Raw genomic sequence first — 23,217 nt, 5'->3', positions numbered from 1 at the left:
CTTTGACTCCATTCCTTCATCTACCAAGTGGGAACATCAGTTCTGGCTCTATCTGCCTCACAGAAACGCCCGAAGTGCCTGTAAAAGTAAAAAAGCAAAAACAAGACAAAAAAATGGCACAAACCAAAGTAGTACTATCCTTGTACAAATCCAGCTGTGGCTGTTTCATTGGCACCTACTGAGGTCTGCATGGCTGATATGACTGCGGGGCAGGTGTTCATTGCTCACAGTTGGTTTCAGGAATGCGCTTGCTGAACCTTTCCTACATTCCATCGAAGAAGAGGAGCTTCTCTGAGAGAGGAGGACTCGATTTCAGGCAAGTGTATACAAACACACATTGGCTTCAACCAAATCCACCACGCTCCCCCACATGCAGCCCCAAACCAAAAGCTTAACAATAGAGACCATTCACTGAATTATAGTGAGGGGCTGTGCCCATCTCTTGACGTGCACTCTCTCATTTAATCCTCACAACCACCCTGAGAGAGAGGTCTTTTCCCCATTTTACACATTAAAAAAACTGAGACCTAACGAAGTGAAATGGCGGAAATGGGGCACTCTTAACTACTATCTGCTTTCAGTCAGATGTAATTTACCAGAAAACTCTCCCATAGAAATTGCAAAATCTCCCCCAAAGTTTCATCATTTGAAACAAATTTATTTTTTTCTATCAATGATTGCCTAGGACTCTAGACAGACCAAAGATGACACGACACTCATGGCTGAAATTAGCTTGTGAAGTTTTTGCTTTGAGCTAAGGAGCAGATATTCTGGCATCTAATATGCTGTGTATGTCTTTTGTGTGCCTTCAAACACGTGAACACATGGAGGAGAAGAAATGAGAATCAAGGAGCTATTCTGGAAAACGTTTTAACAAGACCTAAAGTATGTTGTCTTCTGCAGGATGTTTTCAGCAAAAAAATAAGTCTTGTGATTTGTAAAAATATTTTTGATAGTTCAGAAGTGATCGTATTTTTATTTTATATTGTAGCATTAGGACAAGATATGCTTTCCTTGGCTAAACTTCTGATGATAAAGAATTCATCACTCATCTTTATGACTTAATGTGCTCTTTGTGCACAAGCTTTGTGTGTTAGGGCTCACATCCAGGATCTGCTTCCCTGTCACTCAGGGAAGGGGGATCTGTAAAGTTCCCAAGGGCCCTTGCCTGTGGTTACAGGTGGGACTAGAGTCAATCCTGGAGAAATGGTGCCTTGAAATCTCTCTTCATCTTCTGCCGCATTCTGCCTTCTCCGTTTATATATATGGAGTTCAGTACATGCATGGACATGAGTGGTCAGCCCAGAGCTGGGGCCACGAACACTTGGGGATCTGGGAGGCATTAGAAGGTAAAGGTTAGGAGTACTGGGTGAGGGCTCAGGCAGACTGGAAGTAAGTCCCTGGATCTGCCGCTTACTAGCCTCATGAACATGAGGCTGCTTCTCTAAGCTTCAGTTTCCTCCTCTGCCAAATGAAAGCAATTATATGTTTTCTATTATCTATTATATAGCTATCACATAATTATTCTGAGGCTCTTCTAAATGTTGAATAAATAATATTACTTAGTATTTAACAAATACCATGAGTTGGTGAGCAAGCGAACATATGCTAGAGTTTCTAACCTTCCAGGAGATGTGATACTGACAAATAACTACCATGCAAGGTGGAAGGCCCCAAATAAACGGTACAGAGTGCACCCCAGTAGGAGTTCACGCGAGGGCGTAAAACCTGTAGCTCACTGCTGGCCTGGGCAGGGCAGGGTGCATGTTGAGGTTTCTAGACCTTAACAGCCAGTATTTTCATGGTGGTGTCTCAGCTTATGGTAAGGAGAAAGAGTGTCTCAGTCAGAGAGAAGAGCTTCAACTTTCAGAGATGAGCAAGTTCAAGACGTATTCAAAGAACCAGTAATGGCTGAAGTAAGCCAGGGATCCCCATTCTGACATGCCTTCTGGACTGGCCAGAGCACCTGAGCTGTTTAATGGGACCACCATGACTTGGCTCCAGCCAGCTGTGTGCAGGCTCACTGTTGGCACGTCTTTCAATCGTTCAAGAGACACAAGAAATCTGGTCTTGCAGGTGAAAAGTTCCACTTAGTAAAACATGATGTTGGTCAAATCCAACATGTCTGTGGCTGAACTCAGGTTGTGGGTGGTGACCATGGGACCTTAGAGTGGACTTATGTCCCAGTATTGGGATCATGATAGGTGGGGAAAAGCCCTGCACTGGGACCTGGGAGCCTGTCATTGACCTGGGCTCTGTGTCCTTGGACAAACCTCTTCCGTCATCTGTGCCTCAGTTTCCAGAAAGCACTTTGAAAGGAGCTGTGGTTTACAAGGCTGAAGAGTTGTAGTACTGGCCCTTGCTCTCGTTCCCTCCCCACTCTGGATTTATTTTGTTGTTACATTTTGTAAAGGGACCCTTATCTAAGACTGAAAATGCTCGAATATCCTGTACATAAATTAGCATATGGAGACTTGGAGATGGAACCGTGCCAACGTCTTCCAAAGAGAAGTCCAGATAACAGGCTACAAGACTGGCAGCTTTCATGAGAAAAGTAAAGAAAACAATTTCCCTCGGTGCTTGCCACGGAAACGACGATAAAGGAACTGGAGGACGGATAAAAGTATCCAAAAAAACATAAAAGATGAATTGATGGGAAACGCTGCTGTGACCACTGAAGGGGCGATAGGTGGCAAAAGTCACACTGTAGGAAAAAAATAACAAACTGTGGAAAAAGAATGGAGCAATAGTCATGGAAAAAAAAGTGAGATCACATAAAAACTTTCAAGCGTGGCCTGGAAAAAATAAGGCTTTATGAGTTTCACATGAGGATTCTATTCTTCCCACCTGTGGAGAGTAATTGGCGTTGGCTGACTAGAGGTTTGTTTTGCCTTCTTGGCAGGAGCCGAATTGTTATGTTAATATTCCGCTGGCTAAGTGTTAAGTACTGACTTTGAATAGAAAGAGTTTTGCAGAAGGGAAAATTCCCAGCATTGGGTTCTTACTCTGACCACTGCGTTCTTTAGACTTCAGACTTCACTCTCAAATTCTAAGAAATAATTAGTATCATGGCAGATATTTCCAGCATTGTGCGAAACGAATAGAGTTCCCACTAGCAACTCTCTCCCGTAGGTGGTTTACGGGCAGGCAGTGTGTCCGAGCTAAGGGTCAGGCACAGCAGTCCATTTGGGGCTGAAGGCAGACCTCTGATAACACAGCATCATTGCACACACAGCTGCCAAGTGCTCCCACCCTTTGCATTTGTCTGTGCTTTCACTTCTCCGTTAACGTTGTCTTCTCCCTAGATGTCATTTCACTGACCTGGCTCTGAAAATATTTTAATTATCTTGAACAGAGTGAGGCCAAAACCCTAGGGTACTCAGGTTGAAATGGCCTAATAGTCAATGCATTATTCAAATGAAGTTTGTTAAATTTAAGAATTACTGAGTCATTTGTTGGATTTTTTTTTTCCTTTTTAGGAGGCAGCCTCTCTCTAAATTTCTAAGACCTCCTACAAAATGACCTTCCTCATGGTCTTTTGCTTCCAGATAGCTGATTTCAGCTAGTTGCTGGGTGAAAACTTAGAGATTGAACTGATTTACACTAATTTGTGATTTACTCCTGACCCCTTAAAAGTTGCAAAGTCTTTAGGATTGCAAAAATAGATTCATTCTTAATTGCAAATGAGCCTGTAACTGCAAACGATCTCACACCTCTTCCACCCACCTCATCTCTGTTGCCACCTTCCTGGATTGTTTCCTCAATTTACAGTCTTTTCTCACTTCTACTCCTATGCTCACCGACATTCAGAAAGTGTGATAATGTGACATTTTTTTAATGATGTCTTTTATGGCAGTGACATAGGAATTTGGTTAAAATACCACATAATTAAGCCCATGTGGTAACCACAAGATTTATAAATCTAATAAAGAAAATCCATGTAAATAATATAAAAGTTTGTGAGCCAGCAATTCTAACTAAGCCGTTTACTCCCCAGGAGCGAATTAGCCAACTGGAGCTTTTAAAACCCGTTAGGTCACCAAGACATCATTTGAGCAACCACCTCAAATTCCAGAATATTCTCTGAGCCCCATTTTCAGTACACAGTATAATATCTAAGTGGTATCTAATTCAGGAATTTTCAAACTATGCTTCCATCACACGATTTCCACAAGCTGGTCTAGGGTTTAACACTGCTAAAACCAAACAGTGCAGAAGAGGTTAATTAGCGTGTTAACTTCCCTAACCAGAGCCCATACCACAGAGGTGGGTTAACACAAAGCCTTCTAACATCACTATCTCTACTTACTCAAATGTTTGTTAATTAGCATAAACTGTATTAGAGATAATTTTTTTTTAAAGATTGGCACCTGAGCTAACATCTGTTGCCAATCTCTCTTTTTTTTTTCTTCTTCTCCCCAAATGCCCCCAGTACATAGTTGTATATTTTAGTTGCGGGCCCATCTAGTTGTAGCATGTGGAACACTGCCTCAGTGTGACCTGACAAGCAGTGCCATGTCCATGGCCAGGATCCGAAACCCTGGGCCACTGAAGCAGAGCGCACGACCTTAACCACTCGGCCACGGGGCCAGCCCCGAGATAATTTTTAATTAAGAAAATGGATGATGTTCAAGTAGAGGGGAGGATAGAAAGATTTGTATCAGTCCCTCTGTCCTTGCACATGGACATGGGCATGCGCCAGCCAATGTCTGGCCAGCAAAAGAAACCACTCTAGGTATTTCAAGTGGGAAGGGACGTGGCCCAGGGGTTTAAAGTTTCACAGACCTAGTAGAAGGTTTTGGGAAGTGGAGGCCAGAGAAGCTGCTTTGACGAATTCAGGAAATCAGGAAATTAAGGGTAGGTGATTATCTGCCCTTCGTGGGTGATGCTGAGGGAGATGCCTGGAAGCCACTCCCAAAATCTCACATCTAACTCTCTGCAGAAAGGCATGCCCCTGGCTGCAGCTGCTAATGGGGAACGTGGAGTATCCTTCTCTTTTGCCTTCCAAATCTCACTTGAGGGCTTCTCACTGACAGAGTATAAACCGGAACTCCTGCTAGCAGGAGAGTTTTTGAAATGTAGCTTCCTGGCCTTTAGTTCCAAGTACAAAAGGAGAATCTAAAAGAGCAGGGATGATTTTGATTGTTAACAAGTAGTATCAGGCTTAGGGTATTGGAATCTGGCCAGCCCAGCATCCTTTTGAAGGATGTCTTAGGTCTAGAACATCCCTCTCCAAGAGCACTTTCTGCGATTATGAAAATGGTTCAGTAGCACATGGCTACTGAGCTATTTGGCATGGCTATTAGGCAGTGTACGTCTAGAACTCTCTTTGGTCCTGTGCCCCCTCTCCCGTTCCATTTTGTTGCTAGTGCCATGGAGTCCATTCTGACGCCTAGTGACGCTGTGTACAGCAGAGTGGAATCCTGCCCAGTTAATATTTTTCAGGAGTGGGTGGCCAGATCCTTCTTCCTAGTCTGTCGGTCTGGAAGCTCCACTGAAACCTGTGCATCAATGGATGTATTTGAAATACCAGTGGCATAGCTTTCAGCATCACAGCAAAGCACTATGACACCCGACAGACAAGTGGTATGGTTCCCTGACCAGGAAATAAAATTGGGCCCCGGCAGTGAGAGTGCAGAATATTAACCACTAGATCACCAGGGCTGGCTTCTCATTCCATTAAATGGAAGCTATTGCCTGCTCTGACCTGAAATGCCCTCCTCTTGCTATTTGAATATTTGTTGTACTTGTGTGTTGAAGGTGCTGGTTAGAATGGCTATCTGATGGAGTCGGGGGAAGGGATTCACTGAGCTTACAGTATTGGCCATCTGACTGCTTTTTGTGACAACTTGCTAATAAGTATTTGTTGTATATTTGGCCGAATTTGGTCTGAGACTTGCTTTCACCTTAACCCACAGTGGTAGCAAGGTGTTGAGGAGGGCACTGCTGTTTACTTACAGAACCTAATAATTGCAACAGCCAATTTAGACTGATCAATTTGCAACATACACTTTTCTCCCAGGAGTGTTTCTCAAACTTTCAGAATCTGCAGTATCTTTGCTGTTAGCAAACATTCCCAGATGACAAAAGAAAGACTACTTAAATATTAATATAAAAATCCAGATAAGCTAATCGCCCTGCAGTGAACAACTCTTTTTAATGTGAGCGTATGCTCATGCTATTTTTCTTTTTTAAAAATCATACACTTAACACAAATTTCCTGTGCATAAAATTGTTCCTAATTTTTGTTGTTGAATCAACATTTCGTAGTGTCCAAAGACAGCCCAGTGTTCTACAGAAGAGCCCTGACTGCCACGTGCTCTACCGCTCGGAGGACCACAGGCCCTCTTGCTTTATATATAGGTGTTTATAAGCTCCTCTCTGTTGAGCCTCCCAAAGTGCCCAGCATAATACTGGACCAAAGCAGGTGATTTCATGAATGCATGACATGTATTTTTTCAGCCATACTTAAAAGAACACTAGCTTTTCAAATGAAACTGTTCATCATTTATTTGCTGTCAGATAAAGAGAAAACTGATGGTTTAAATGTTACTGTTTTTCATTTTCCTCACACTTGGACATTTTCTAACTGCCTGTCTCCCTTGTCATCCGTAAACAATTGCTCACAAGTCTCAGAAAGTGGTGTTACTTATTAATTCAAGAACTGAGTATCATGGAAAGGATACTGCATTATTTATTAAACGTTCATGAATTCAGTTTACACAAACTTTGGCATCCTCGTTGTCTCTTTACCTGATGGTGGTAAAACTAGTTTGGAGTTGTTTTCAGAGTGTTGTAAATTCTATCCTAAGGGCAAAAGCCTAAGGAAGCTGGTCACTAGGGCACTTGCTTAGTCAGCGAAACCTCCTATTACTGCTTTCTGGATTATTCTTCTGCCTCAACACAATTCACATTCATACAATTGCATATGGGCATCCTGGGATTAGTGATTTGCAGCTTCAGTGACTATAGGTGTTTCCTTGGATCACAGCCCCTCTGCATTAGGTGGTCGCTTTATTCTTTACCAAAGGACAGATTGGAGAGAGGGGCACCAGGATGGGAAAAGCGTGTCAGTTCATGGAGGATGTCTCTCCTAACAGCTCAGCATAGAGGTTGGGGGAAGGGGGTGGAAAGGAGCTGCTCCTTAGATGCCTGTGAGGAAACAGACTATTTGTATAGGTTACAACTGCTCCAGTCCCACCAGAGGTGGGGGAGAAGGACCAGAGAGGGGCAGGAAGAGACCCAATCCAGAAATATTGGTGGTCTCCTCTTCTAGATGCATTTGGGACCCTGTTATTCCACCTCTATGTTACCATATTAATGGATTTTCTCCTTTAGGGGGCTCCCTCATTTAGTACCTTAGAACCCACATTCCCCCAGACATGGCTGGTGTTCTCACCAATCAGAATGTGGATGCATTGGTCCTAACGGCTCAGCACGCTTGTGGGACTAACAGGTTATGATAAGACTCATAATACTTGCTGATTGATGTGACAGGATGTGGCTTTCAGATTAGCCTACACATTCAAATGCTGAGTGCTTAAGTCTCATTCAGCTTCTTGTAAAACCACGTAGGTTTAGACGCAAAAGTAAAGATTTGCCAATGGACAACTGTCAGCTCAGAGTGTGCTGCCATTATAGCTTAATTTATATTAAAATAAAATGATCACTTTCTTCAGTTTCATCATTAAACTTTTTGGTCTTAGCTGCAAGGAGGACTTAGATTACACTAAGTATCTGTCTTCTAGGGTATTTCTGAGACAAGTGGATGGATGCTCCCTGATTCTCAACTTCTCAGTGGAGCATAATGGCACATATTACAGTTCACAGGTTCAATCAATGTGTCAAAGTGGGTCCTGAATATCTCTACGTTCCCTCTGCCCTGGTAAAATTTGGTGATGCTGAAACAGTCTATTCTGATTCTTAAATTGGAAAAAAACACTTTAGTGAATGATGAAGCGTAACCTATTAGGCACTTTTGCTTGCTCTTGAATTACTTGTTTACACGGATTGATGGTGGAATTGGTTGGCTTTTTACAAGAGTGATTAAACGGGCTTCTGGGTTGTATTTCCTAAACAGGATTTGCAAGGCTTTTAATGCTTTAAAAGGCAAAGTTGGAACCAATCTGAGCTGTCTGTCAAGGTTTTTTTTCCTGTTAAGCAGACTTGAGATTGTTCTTGGAATTGAACTGACCTTTGATTGCTTAAGGGAGCTGTGGCTGGTGCTTTCCAAGAAGCAGACACCATGCTCCTTTGTTATCGTGCTAATACTGATACCCCATCCCCCCCCCCCCACACTTTATCTAGAGATGCAGAGGGGCACTGGTAAAAGCCCTCTCCTCTATCTCTTTGCAGGCTTGTTGATCGGTGCTGGCTGTGCCCTCTACCCCTTGGGCTGGGACAGTGAGGAAGTCCGGCAGACTTGTGGCTACGTTTCTGGCCAGTTTGACCTGGGTAAGTGATCTTTATGGATGGCTTTCCTTTTAGAAAAGAACCTCATCGCATCTCTCATAGACGCAGAAGGTGGAAAAGGGACAGGGAAGAAAAGCACATCCCAGTATTACAGCCAGCAGTCATGTGTACTAATACACATATGTTATTTATCTGTTTATTTAATGAAGAGTTATTGATAATCCACTGTTTGCCTGCACTGTGGGAAGTATTGTACATAAAAAGAAAAGAAATGGCCCTGCTCTGAAGAGTTTATACTCATTGATTAATTCATTCAAAATCATATATTTATTACTCATTGCATATGCTAAAAATAACTCTCTCTGTGGAATTCACAGTCTATCTGAGAAGATAAAGCAAACAAAATGATCAAGGCGAAGACAGGAAGGGCTAAAGAATCCAAAGTAATTTCACTCCAGCGTCATCAATAACTTTGTGAAAGGGGTGGGCATCGAGCTGGGTCTTGAACAAAAGGATGCACGCGGATTGTCTGGCAGCAGACAGAAGCACCTTGCAGGCAAGGATTACAGTATAGCGAGGCAGGAGGGAGGAATCAGTAAGGCTCCTCAGATCAGAGAGACCAAGAAGGGGGAGAGGTGTGGTTAAATAGGTGAGAATTCACATGCTAATGAAGGGCTCCTGAATTTTCCTGTGTACTAAAGAGAAAATTTCAGGTATTTTTCACTTGTACATGTGTGACTATCTACTTCTTTAGCATTCTATAAAAATTTTTGGCATGGTACTATATGGTTTGCACCATTATAATTTGTGATGATTAGGTAATATTTCAGTGGGTTGATAAACCTATATTTACATAACCACTTCTTTCGTTTTAGTTGGACCTTTAGTCTATTCCAGGTTCAGTTATTTTAAGACATATTGCAATGAGTAGTTTAATGAATGTCTTTTCTTAACTGAATTATTTTCTTATGATGTTTTTCTAGAATTATTGTTACTAGATCAAAGACTATGACCCCATAAAACACATTGCCAAATGAGAGCAAATATATTTCCCCTTAATGTATGGATAGACTAGGTTTTTGACAATTAGTGCATAGTGAGTTACTAACTTAAACATCCACTTTTCACATTAAATATTTCACTCTAAGAAGAAAAGTTTTGAGGGAATTGATCCAGTGGCAGTATTACTATATCCCAAAACATTTACAACAATTTTTGTTAGAACGTCTATGAAAAAAAATGTTCTGTTGGATACTGAGAAAAATGGACAGTGTGACACCAGATCGAAAGTCTGCGAATTTGAAAATGAAGCAATTTTTGTTTGACCCAGTGGATGACAGACTCCCTGCTTCCCTCAAAATAATCCTGGCTCTTGGAGTAGAGAAGACAATGCTCTAAATACCACCTAATTTGCATGGATAAAAAATAAGAGATTTCCCACTGCCCATTCTTCCCTCCTTGATGACGAAGCTTTCCTAAGTCTGGATTCGTTTGTGATGGCCATAAATGCAGAGAAGGGAAAAATGCTGGCACAAAGTTGACGGTCAGCTTTTATTTTTTTTGGAAGGCAAACTGTCCAGGGGAGCTATTTTAGTACAGTGTTTGGTATTTTGCTTTCTCTGGTGTTGGAGGCCTTTTTGGCTCTTTCACACAGGCCTCAACTTGATTAGAAGCCTCTTCTTGCTGATCGCTTGCTGTTGTATATTGTTAGATTAATTAGCAGGTTATAATGAAACTCAGATCCTGTTTTTGCAGTTTTCATTACTGCACCCCAGTATTTTATAGCTTCTCAGAATTGTGGATTAAAAATTTGAATGTCAAACTTTAATTTTAAAAAATAAAACACTTGCCTCTTTACCAGTGATAATAATTTCTTACGTTATTGAACTCACCAAAGCCATTTTAGCAATTTAAAAAACTATAATTTTGTTTTAATTTTTGCCTCTTTATTTTTAAATTTCTCTTAGATTGGATGAGGAGAGAAAAAATCAAAACTGGCATCATCTACAGATAAAATGGTTCTAGTTCCCTTGAATAAGTACTTTGGATTTATTGAGATCTATTTCTCTAGTTACTATTATTTTTGTAGATTCCATGATCTTTTCTTTCAAAAGAAGACCTAATGAGAAACTGTGGCACAGAGATGTCACTGTGCCTGACCCATGTAACTTCCTATTTTTCTGGCTTGATAAAATTATTGCTATTGCCCTGAACACTGATGAAGCCTAAACTTCAGTGAATGAGTGAAGTCACAGATTATGGAGCAAACTTGGGAGAGAACCTTGGACTGGGGTTAGGAGCTGTAGCATGTGTGTGAGGGTGAGCATGCTCAGTAAGGATGGCTCTGGGGCCCAGTTTTAGTGGCATATATGCTGCTTGCCATGGCCACATCCTGTCTCTGCCACTTCTGAAAATCCAGCTTATTTTTGCCTCCTCTCAGAGGAGACAGCATGCGGACATGTCTTCCTTCCAAGGATTGGGACATATTAACATTATTAAGCTTCATGCCCTCCTTTTTGTGGAATATGGGTCACTTCCTTGGCATGCTGTTGTTGAAATGTCGTTACTCTCTCTCCAGAGACACCCTGGAAGAAATAATTGTTGTTGATTCCACATGGAAGATTATTTAAGGAGTGCGTTCATTCAATTATTCAGCCAACAAATATTTGTGGGATGCTTACAATGTGCCAGGCCCCGTGCTAGGTGCTGGGGATATGGCATCAGCAATGAATTTAAACAGACACTATTCACCGTCTTTAGGAAATTTAAAAACTAGCAGGAGAGGCAGATATTCAAAAAGAGAATGTCCATGGGAAGTGTGTGAGAAAGGACAAAGTGTCAGGCACTGCGGTGGGCATTGTGGTTGCCTTGCCAATATTATTCCACTCTCGATGGTGAATCTAAGCCAGAGGTTGGCAAACGCCTCTGTAAAGAGCCAGATAGTTTTCAGCTTCGTGAGCCATATGGTCTCTGTTGCAACTACTCAGTTCTGCAATTGTAGCATGAAAGATGATTCACGTATCAATGGGTATGACTATGTCCCAATAAAACTTTATTTACAAAAAGAGATGGTGGAGCTGTAATTTGAAGATCCCTGATCTCAATCAAAGCATACCCCTGACATGCCAGGAATGTCTTCATTCCAGATGTGCTCATTTATTCATCTCTTTCGCCCCTAGAGCAGCTGGTCAGCCTAGACCCTGCACTGAGCAGCCCCATCCAATTATCCTACTATGCTGTATAAATACTACAATTTCCTTGTTATGTGGTGTTGTGAAATAACTTGGCAAGCACTGTAAATTAAGCTTGGTCATCCCACCTCTTGACACTAGCATAGGATGGGAAAGTTTAAGCCCATTTGGGCCGGTAAGACTGGAGGAGATGTTTCCAGAGGCTTCTGAGGAAGAAGGGATCACACGCCCAAGAAAGAGGCACCAGAAGCCACACTCTCCCTCTCTGGCAGCCACCACTGCCCAGGTGGAATGGCAGGAGGAAGCAGCCTATGGGACCAAAGATGGGCAGAAAAACCCACCGGTGGTTCAGTCCTGCCTGAAGCAGGCCTTCCCTGGGAATTTCCAACCTTGCTGCACACAGAAATCCATTTCCTTGTTGGGTAAAGTTTGAGGTGTGCTTTCTCTTACTTGCAGCTGAAAGCGGCCTGACTGGTATTTTATTTAGTTGCTCTATCACCATTCAAGGGATCCTGACCTCACCTGGGGGCCATCTAAGGAAGTATTATTTTTAGCTGAGCCCTCAAGTCTGTAGAGGATTTAGGTAGGTAAAGAGGGAGTGTGGGTGTGTTTTGGGGGGCATAGAGGTAGGTTTCAGGAAGGCAGGGCTAAGATCAGGAAGGAGGCTGAGTAGGCACACTGGAGGGGGTAGGAATACTTGGAGGGATAGGAAGGGCCTCCCAGGGAAAGAACATTGAAACCAAGTCCAAAAATAGTCATAGTAGTTAGGCAAGGAAGGGGACTTCATAAAATAGTTCACATTTGTGGTTGTAATGTAATGTGGCAGGAGTCTGATAGAATCTACTTTTAAAAATGCCTCCTTCCTTTAGAAAGGAGGTTTGGGGAAAATTTTTTTTTTTTAGCATGCCTTGAAAACAATTTTATAAGGCTATTGATTATTTCTCAAGCATCATCATATTTTATCAAGTGCAGCACCTTGAAGCAATTTTGCAAAGATACTCACTTTTGCAAATCAAAGATTGTTATTCTGCTTATCTTTGGAACTTATTTATAAAGAAGCAAGGAGCAGGTTTGAGTACATACATTTTTTAAACAGGGCAACAGGAGTCCAAACAGGCTGCATAATGAATTTCTAAATTCCCCCGCTGAAATTGTATAGCTTGTCTTGACAGTAGCTCTCAACCTTTAGCATTAGAATCAGAGGTAGACTTGTTGAGAATGTAGATTTTTAGTTTCTATGCCCCAGAATTGATGATTCTCTCATTTGTATTTTAAATAGGTATCCGGGTGATTCTGTTGCAAGTGGTCAGCGACCATACTTTGAAAAAAACTGCCCCACTTTATATAAAAATTAATTTTTCCTACTTTGCTAGAATTTAGTTTAACAAATTTCATTTTGTTTTATATAAATTAGGATGCTCTAGCTTTAGGTTACAAAATCTGGCTCAAACAGGCTTAAACAAAGACATTTAAGATCTTTTATTACAAGAGGGTCAGAGCTACGGTGAGCTGCAGATTTGACTGATCCAGGGGCTCAGAGATGTTGTCCATCTCAAAGTGGGCTTCATCCTGAGGCCACTTTTCCCATTGGTCATAAGATGATTGCATTTGGCACTTCAGGCTGTAAGCATCCTTGTTCACGTCAAACAGGAGAGGGCGAGCTTCTCCCTCAAAATAATGGAATAAAAGTCTCTTTCCTCAGTCTAATTAGGCCAACTTTGTCAAGTGCCCAGTCTTGAATGAATAACTGCCACCAGGGGATACCATGTACTAATTGGCTTTTTATAGTCCAGCTTGAATGTAGTCCGAGTTTTGTAGACCCGGATTTTAGTGAGAAGTACCGTCATTTGTAAGTGGAAGATGAGGCTAAGAGGAGAAAAGGCATCTGAGTCTGTCTTCCATTTGTTGGACTTCAATGCCCTGTGCTCCTTCAATGTGAAGTTTGTGGTTGTGGACGAAGGGTCAGTAATGGTTTATGCTGTGTAAGTGTTAACAATGGTAATTTTATTTATTACTTTTTTAGAGAAGAAAACAGTACAAGTGATAAGAATAATACATAGTGTAGCTCAGCATCCTCATATAATAAAAGCCCAGTAGATGTTTCCTATTGTTGATCACAGTGTTTATACAGGACCATTTTTAATGACTATTGCTGATCGATTTTTATTCTTCCTTTTACATTCCATAACAGTAAGTTTGGATTGACACATTAAGCATAAGGTCTTTATAATCAGGTTGTCTAATTGATTTAATTCATGCCTCAGAGATATTTTCATCCACCAAAGACTTTTCTAATTATATCCTTATGATCAAAAGTAGTGTTTCAATTAATTTGTCTTGCTAATTTGCCAAGTAAATTTGAGTAATTATTGCTTTCATTTTGCTATTTAATTTGATTAAGAAGCCATCGTGTTTCCTGTTCTTGAAATTATGCTCTTGGCTTCTCAAGAACAGTACCAGAAACTCTGAAAACTCAGAGCCTCTCAGGGCTGGAAAAGATGAGAGTGTGTTTCTTCCACATTTTCAATTCAGTGAAGAAATCTCTTCTACTCTAATCTGAGCACTGACCATCCCACATCTCTTTGGACACAACTCCTTTAACTCTGACTCCTGACTCATGTTTTCTTTCCTCTAAAGTCTATTCACACTTGGGAAAAAGCAACTTGGAAGTTCTGGGGAGGTCAGTGGGCAAAAATGGGAACAGAAATAGAAAATTTGTTTTTTGAGCTTTTTCAAGCTTGGTGTTAGTGGGTTCTTCTTAAACTGAGTGACCTAGTTTTTTTGATGGCCACACAGAAGCCTCTACTTCTGCAGAAAACAACAGGAGAAGCTGCTATCTGCTTCTGTGATATTTAATAAAATAAGCTTCTCTTTAGCCAGAAAGTAGAAGACTCCTTTGACTGATGTGGACTCTCAAGGCTGCTTCATGCCCATGCTGAGCAGGCAGCTGAGGCTCTGCCCCATGGCTGCAGGCAGCTGAGTTGCGTGCTGCCTGACTTGCCCACCAGGTGTTTGTGGAGAATCTGTCACTCAGTCCAGGAAGAGGCTCCTAGCCCTTGAGGAGTTTCTTGTCATTGCTTAAGGAAAATTTATGATTCCAGTCTGAGATTGCTGTTTGGGAGATTGGTTAGCAGCGAAGTGTTGAGTATGCATTGAGATTTAGACAAATTTAAAGTCTTTGAAGCTGCAATGATGTCCTGTCTCCTCCATGGCTGTTAACTGCATCTGTTCCAGACTTTTGACACTGAAGTCCAAGTTGCTGGGAGTCATTTGGAAAGTTCAGCAGGAGCCTGTGTTCCCTCATGCAAAGCTCAGGTGCAAGAGGATGACAGAGGAAAGCCAGAAAGCTGCTATGAGTTAAACCAAGGCTCAAACTGAGTAGGCCCAGGGGCACCCAGGGGATACTCTGGAATGTGATGCTAGATATGATGCCAAGAAACTGCCACAGGCAGTGGAAGCCCAGCGTGGCTAGTGATGAAGTGATGGAGCAAAGTGTCCGGGTACCTCCAAGGAAGAAAGAGTCAGCTTCGTTGATCACTCAGCCTTCTTAGAGACCTCTTTTCATGAGAGGAAGGGTTTTTCCATTCATCCCAGAAAGTGGAAAGAAGAACCAATTCATTTTAGGGGCATGAATTCAACCTGTCCATTCCAGGGGGACCATGATAACAACAGTAGAGCCTGAACATTTCCACTTTCAGTTACAGCTTCATAAATGCTTCTAGTCCTGCTTTAGGAAAAAGTACCCCATTCTGTATAATCACAGATCCAATTCTAACTGTTTCCCTAAACACATCTTTGCAGGTTCCACATGAACCTATGGGGCAGGATTTTTGCAACTTCAGTGCATATATCAGTGTTTAGCCCATAGCAGTATTCAATAGATTTATTTATTTATTCAACAAATATTTATTAAGCACATACTAGGTAACAAAAATTGTGCCACATACTTAGGATGAAATTATAAATAAGGTAGACATAATCCTTACCTGCATGTCACATATCTGCCATCTACTGAATGGTTAAAAGAAGAGAGGGAGGAAGGAAGGCAGGAGGAGAGGGAAAGAAGAAGGAGAGGAAAAAAGAAGGCAGAAACGATATTGCTAATTTCCACCATCATATTTCTGTATATGCTTGCCCACTGATATCCTGGTGAAAATCATAGTGTTACTCTTCAAGGGCCAATGGCTTAACCATCTCCCAGAAAAAAATCAAGTTCAAGGTCATGGTTTAAAGAACCAAATGCCCTGAGAGATGAAAAAAGTAGTTGCTCTAAATCTTTCCTTCTTGAAGTCTTTTTTGGTTTGGTTATTTCAGAGCAGGATCATTGCCATTCTTGTATTAATGCCTTTTTGAAACCTAATTCAGTGGCATGTGGCAATTTGTAGCAATGGAATTCAGTGATTACAGGAAAAAGGAAATTCTTTTAGCAAACCTGTGGGAAATAATATTTCTCAAGATACAGTCAATGAAACTATTGGAAAAAATATGCTAGTCTCTCTTTTAAAGAATCTTCATTTTTTTCAATGCTATCCTTTTGTAAAAACAAAAACAAACAAACAAAAGACCCCCAAAAATAGATATACCTGAGTTGTGTACTTTTTTAGATATACTTTACTTAAGCAAGTTTAGGAAAATGAACTGGTTCGTTCTAATTATTCTTTTGTGTTATGAGCTCTTAACTATTTGCTAGTATGTTTCACTTGAATGTTGCTCTGGGGGTAGAAATGCACTCATTTTAACTCAATTAAGTTTAACTGTTTGTGATGTTTTAGATCCTCTCTCAGGAATTAACTTTGTTCAATTGACTATGTCAAAGATATCTGTAAGAAAGAAAGGGCAATTAAGGCAAATGGCCTATATGAACATCATCTTGAATAAGTCTGTCGATTTTACTAAAATTTTCTGGTACTTAAGGATTTGGGGCTAATCTATTAATTAAGAAGAAGAAGCTGCCTGCTTGCCACCCCTCACCCCTGCCATCCCCAGCTGAGTACTTCTGATAATGTAATGCAACCCCGTTGGGAAGTACCTTATGTGCTCCCTGCCCTCAAGGAGATTAGAGTTGAGAGATTTATCACAGCTTTATCTTAGACCATCTCTATATAATTATATATTCTTTCAGAATAGTAGCACTCTTCACTGATATTGTTGGGAGATTTGTCTCTGTGAACACTAGGGAGGGTTCTTTCAAATCTTTGTGTTACGGTGCTTCATCCCAGGAGAAATATTTCTGCCCCAGAATGGAGAAATTGTATTAGTGTGTTAACACATGTGTTTGTGACCTTGCTGTGTATTTTTGCCTTTGTTCCATGATAGAAGATAGAAATTAGCCACTTCCTCTTAAGAAGTGTCCTGTTAGGAAAGGACCATTTGTAAGCATTATGGATTAATAAACCTATCATAAGTGTTTTTAGAATAAAACCAAAAACATAACAAAGTAATCAAAGGGCTGATCTGACTTCCAGCCTGACTTTTAACCTGGTAGAATGTTGACAAAAAGTAATAAATATAGAGGATTTATAGAGAAAAACTAATTTTTCAGATCTTTTCAGAAATTCCATGTGAATGAATTATTCCAGATAAATGAATTTTCCCCCCAAAGGAAAAGTCAATGGAAAACATGTGGACTGGATTTGAATCTCAATTTGACTCTCTAACCACTTTTTGATTCTGGGCAATTTATTTGAGCTCTTGAAACTTCAGTTCTTTAGTCTTTTAAAAGAAAGGACAGTACCTACTTCACAGGCCTGTTAAAGGGATTAAATGTGATATTGGAAGGTGCTTTGCACATGGAAGACATACAATAAATATGAGTCCCTCCTTTCTGCCTTAAACACCAACACATTTCCTATTGTAATCAGATTGAAATAGTTTTAGGATGTATTATATACTTTTCCATCCTTTGAGCCAGGATATATAAAACCTATAAGAAACATAAACAAGTCTTCTTTTTTTTATCATTAGTGGTTATGCTATCCTGTGAAGTCATTCCTAATAGTTGTGGACATTTATAGAGTGATTCACCCTTTCACTAAATTACCAAGACTGAAAAAAATTTTGAGTTCTTTCTATTTTTTTTGTTGTTTTGCAACATTTTTGTGTCACACTGTCAGCGATTATTCATTGCGGTTATTAATTATGCCTTTCTCTCTTCATTCCCTCACTTCTAATTTGTGTCCTTTCTAATCGAATCATTGTAAATCATCTTAGAATCATGCTTTAAAAGAACACAGTTCAGCTCTGTTTCCGTGCACTGTGGATCTTTGAAGCACTGAATTTTGTAAGCTCTGGACAGTTTTTGGTGACCTCCTGATTTGGGGTCTGGCTTCAGGTAGCTGAAGATATCAGTCACACAATATCTGAATACAGAAGCTACTTTGAGTTAGCAAATGGATATTTTGATGATACTGGTAAATGATTTCAATGTTATAGTAACCCTTGTTCCAGGGGTAGATTTTTCTTGAGGTCTCCAGACCATTCAAGGGGCCCAAAGTCCATCCATAGCCTTCAAGGAATTTGTGATCCTGCTGAAATTGTGTGCAAACTTTACATGCTTATGGGTATGTGTTTTTTTATGAGGAGAGTATTTATAGCTTTTATTTATTATCAAATGGGTTCCTGACATCTGAAGACTTAGAACCTCTGGTAAACAAGATTTGGAAGTCTGACCTTAGAAAGCTTAGAGACTTGAACTCTAGAGGTAACCTCCCAAGAAGCTTCAATCTTCCCAGGAAGCTGGAAAGCCATTGAACCCCTTTGACTTTATTTCATTATCTATGAAAGCATTCATCAGAGGGATGTTATAGGGGAAAACACCTCTGCTTACAATAAGCATTATTGCAAATAAGTACTTCCATACACCAATTCTAATTTGAAATCGTATCTATGAAAAAGAGTATTCGACCTTCCTAGTGAGTTGACTGTACTTCCACTTAGAATCCTAACCAGTTTCATTAGTGTCGCTGCTGGGAGAAGATTCTCCAGCATGTCTCAAGAGCACTTTGTTCCTAAATATCTTTTCAAAGATGTTGGTGTAGTGAATAGCTTTGGAAGACAATGAATTCTGCGAAAGAGGACAGGTTTCTTTATTGTTTACTATAATAAAGATGATGTCTCCTTCTGGGGCTAAGTTTTGGCAGATTTGCTTGCAGACTATTATAAAAAATTGGGGTTCCCTAAGCTTTAGATTCCTCAGCTGTGACACAAACCCACTGAGTTTGCCACCTCAGGCCCTGTGGGATGTGGGAGGCAAAGGGATGGATGCAGACATGAAGTTGATGCTCCTGGCTGTGCCGTGAGTAATACAGTCCTCTATCTCTGACCCAGGAGTCCCCTATCTTTTGCCAGCATCTCTGAAATTGTGGCAGTCTAACTTGTTGGCTTGCAAGTAGATAAAATCTCAGACCCTTCAGTTCTTGACACCACTGTTACAGAGGCTGTAATTCATTTTTAAATACTTCAGGATAGACAGAGTGAGATGTATGCGTCAGTTAGGGGAGGTCACAACTGAGGTGCCTCCTCTGCAGTGGAAACTCAAGACTTCTAGTCCAAGTGTTCCTTTATCCGTATCTCAACCAACACCAGAAGCTTTACTGTTAGTAGAACAATGGTCAGAAATGGATTTTTATTGGTGGAATTAGTGTCTTATTAATTAGCAGGATGAATGTTAAAAATGGACTCTCATCGGGGAAATTAAAGGTATTCTAGATTGTGGATTGGCTATAAGAGTTAGAGACACTCCCTATCCTTGCATGAAAGGATTTAAGCATCCATCCAGACATATAGCCATTATTCTAAGCCCGAGTGATACTCAAAATATTTAACAACCAATATGTCGTAGGCCATGACAAATCTGAACTAAAACAAATACTGGCCCTGGCGCTACAGCAGGATCCCAAGTGGCCCTGCTCTGCTGGGCAGAAACTCTTCAGTTTCTGGGACATGAGACTAGGATTCTCTAGGGTTCCCAGGGGAGGGAAGGGACAATGGGACATTTGGGGATTGGGGCATGGCTGTTTACCTACCAGTACAGAGGTACATATTTTAGTATTTTTAACAACCAGTACAGCTTTACTGGAGCATTCTGGCTGTGCCCATTCTGTCCAGATGAATGGCAGCCAAGGCCTGAGCATCCCTAAAAGGCACGGTTTCTAGTCTTTGGTTTGGAGGATTTCTGGATGTTTGTTGCCAGAGGGAACAGAATCCTGCCCTGGAAGCTTGCAGCATTTGCCTTTAGTGGTTCTTTCACGCAAGGTGGTAATCCAAACACTTAAAAAGATAGAGAGCTAGGATTTAACTAGCTCCCAGAACAAGTTGATGAGCTGGTTTGTGCCTGCTTTTTGATAGCTGTTTGTTTAATAAGTGTCTGTGTGTGTAGCAGGATCTGGTCTGAAACTGCTTTCGTTATAACTTGGAAATGAGGTTGTAGGAGAGTTGCTACTCCTCAGCATCCCTCACACTCTTTCAGTGGGTATTGTCATTTACCAAAGAGTCTCGCAGTTGTGCTTGACTAAATTGGATTAGGTTCATTCCCAAGAGCTATCTTACAAGCAAGGAGGGATCATTCAGGAAGCCTGTTGGACTGAGGGCAGTTCACCAACATCAAAGCAGCCCTTGCTGCAGCCCATTTCCATTTAACTGGATACAGAGTACATTCAGAAGCTGCTCAGTGGCCAATGGAAGCATGAGGAGTACAAACGGGGGAGGGTAGATAAAATGCCATCAGGATGGAATGCAGCATCTCTTCACGTGGGTTTGTCGGGAAATTGGCTGCAGCCACAGATCACACTGGGGAGCAGCAATTAGAGACAGTCTGGGTCCTTTCACTCTCTTTGGGACCGTCCAGGAGTCAAAGGTGCTGAATTTCAGATCGTTCCATCCTTTCTAAATAGCAGCTATAGACAGAAACTAAAGGATGATCTTTACTGCTGTACTCTGAATAAAGCCCCACTGGTTATCTTAGCCACCCCCACATGGAGATCAGATTCTGTCTGTTCACAGCGTGAACACAAAGGACACCAGCATACATCTTGTATATAGAGCCAATGTGTGTGCCTTATCATCTTAACAATGGCATTATCTCTAGTGAAACTTTTAGGATGGATTCGGTGCTAAAGGGCAACGACTAATAACACTGTGCTCGTAGAGACTCAGCCAGCCAGCCAGGACAAGGGGTAAACCATTTTTTGTGTGTAAATGGTGCAAACGTGTTATATTAACAAAACTATCCACAGGGCTACGGAACAGAGGTCCATTTGACTGGTGTGATCAGAAGAATTCAGATGCTGCTCCACTCATCCTACTTTTCTGACACTTAAACTGAAATTTGTTTACGTTTCTGGTGGCACCAGGGTATTTTTATATCTCTTGCCATTCCTTTGTGTTATGGGAGTGCTGTGTAGGAAAAGCATCTTTGCCACCCTTTTCATGATTATGCGATTCTTGCTGAGACTCAGGATGGGATAATGCAGGGCCTGATTCAGTGTAGACTTTGGGAGGAAGGACTCTACATGGATCTGATGTGAAGGAGAAACAATTAGCAGGTTTGGCGTGGTACAAAAGGGAAGATCCTTGGGAGCCAAGATGTGAGAGGAAGTGAAGAAGCCTCAGTTCCCAGGGAGCCGCACCCAGCCAAATCACTTGCATGTCTAGTACGTAGACCTTCCAGTTTCTCTGATTGCCCCATCTCTGCTCTGTTCTCCATCCCAAGTAGCACTGCTCTATTTTTGTTAAACTGTGGTAAAATATATATAACACAAAATTTACCATTTTAACCATTTTTAAAGTATACAATTTAATGGCATTAAGTACATTCACAATGTTGTGCAACCATCACCAATATCTGCTTCCAGAACTTTTTCATTATCCCAAATAGCCTCTGTACCCATTAAACAATTACTGTCCATTATCCCCTACCCTCATGCCGTATCCACTATTCTACTTCCTGTCTCTGTGAATTTGCCTGTTCTAGGTACGTCATATAAGTGGAATCATACAATATTTGTCCTTTTGTGTCTGGCTTCTTTCACTTAGCATAATGTCTTCAAGGTTCATCCATGTTGGAGCATATGTCAGGATTTCATTCCTTTTTATGGCTGAATAACATTCCGTTGTATGGATAAACCACATTTCGTTTATCCATTCATCTAACACTGCTCATTTTTTATCTAGAACTGTTCTCACTCTAGTGATTTACTTGTATTGACCTGAAGTACATTATGTCCAAATGTACTTGTTTGTTGGCAAAAAAGGTTGCTTGTTAATTTTTTTCCCCCACGACTTTGTAATTATTTGCTTTGGCTATGTGAAATTAACTTTAAAAGCGCAGGTAGATATTTATGAGGTACATATACTTATAACCCAAATAGTCAGGACTAGCTTTTTGGTTAAGAATAACCCAGCATTAGCACCCTGCTTTAGACGGGGAACTGGGAAATTTTGAATTATAAACAAAGAGAAAGGCTCTCCTATTGAAGAGAACACATTCAGGAGATCTGGGAAAGTCACTTTAGTCTCCTGGGCCACAGTATCCTCATCAGTAAAATACAGGAGGTGACCTGGATTGTGGGTCAGCAAACTATGGGACAAATCAATCCTGCCTGGTTTTTAAATAAAGTTTTATTGGAACACAGCCATGCTCATGCATTTACTTGGTGTCTATGGCTACTTTTAACCTAAAGTATTTACTCTCTGGCCCTTTTCAGAAAAAAGTGAGCAACCCTTGACCTAGATGATCCTTCTCCAGTGTCCCTTTGGCTCTAAAATCTGTGATGCCGAGATGTGCTCAGTGGCAGGAGGAGTGAGGAAAGGATAAAGTCAAAAGGACACAGCAGTGGAGGTGTGATGCACTGGGTCTTTACAAGGCTTGAATGTAAGAAAGCCTCTGTCCTGTCAGGTTTAATCCCTTTACTGTCATCCCTGACTCTGCCTTCCTCCTGCCTTCCTGTCTTGCCGCAAGTACCCACAGCTGGAGCTGCCAGCGGCTGACTTTGATTGCACAGAAAAATCCTATAGTCTTTCTCTTATGGAGCGCATGCTTTGCTTGTGTAAAATCCTTCTATGTATCAGCTGGAAAAACCCCTTTCCTTCAGTGGGAAACTGCTGTTTCCAGATGAAGTATATCACTATTTCATCCTGTGGGACTGGAGAAATTTTGTGGAAGAAAATGGGCCCTCTGTGCCCCCCTGCCGCCCTGGTCCTCTGCTGCATGCATCCTAGAGAAGATGGAGTCCACACTCTGTTTCCTCCCCACCTGGGCACACGTGTCCTGCACACATATGCCCCTCACATACTGTTTCACAGTACTGTATGATGAATGCCAGAATGTCCTCTTTCTTTGGTGGATTTAATTTGTAGACTGTTCGTTGTCTGTGGTTGGCTGTGGTCGGCTGTGGTTGCTGGGCATGGGATGAGGTTTTGTGTTGGACAGGATGCGGCCAGAGGGCAGGGACTTCCTCGGACACCTCGCTGTGTGCTGGGCTCAGCAGAACTACACGTGCAAATGAGTGCAAGAGGGTGAATGAATATTTTCATGAGGAAATGCACAGATTAAAAATTGCCATTATGCAGGTTTCTCATTTTGGGTGCATATAGTATCAAAATATTTATTGAGCTC

At 41.2% G+C, this 23,217-nt stretch overlaps 1 protein-coding gene across 2 annotated transcripts in view; it reads left to right on the top strand.

The window, feature by feature from the left end:
- Nucleotides 1–23,217, top strand: part of LHFPL6 (LHFPL tetraspan subfamily member 6) — a 288,940-nt gene that overhangs the window by 251,342 nt on the left and 14,381 nt on the right. The window contains exon 3 of one of the 2 annotated variants that reach the window (XM_070578094.1): nt 8,356–8,454. The exons of the other annotated variant lie outside the window; for it this stretch is intronic. Coding sequence (XP_070434195.1) covers nt 8,356–8,454 — 99 coding nt within the window. The remainder of the gene's footprint in view (nt 1–8,355; nt 8,455–23,217) is intronic. 2 annotated transcript variants of the gene reach the window in all.

The sequence above is a fragment of the Equus przewalskii genome, chromosome 16, assembly GCF_037783145.1.
Source record: "Equus przewalskii isolate Varuska chromosome 16, EquPr2, whole genome shotgun sequence".
In the NCBI taxonomy this organism is placed as follows: domain Eukaryota; kingdom Metazoa; phylum Chordata; class Mammalia; order Perissodactyla; family Equidae; genus Equus; species Equus przewalskii.
Note: the sequence above shows the minus strand (reverse complement) of the source record. Positions and strands in the feature narration are given on the sequence as shown.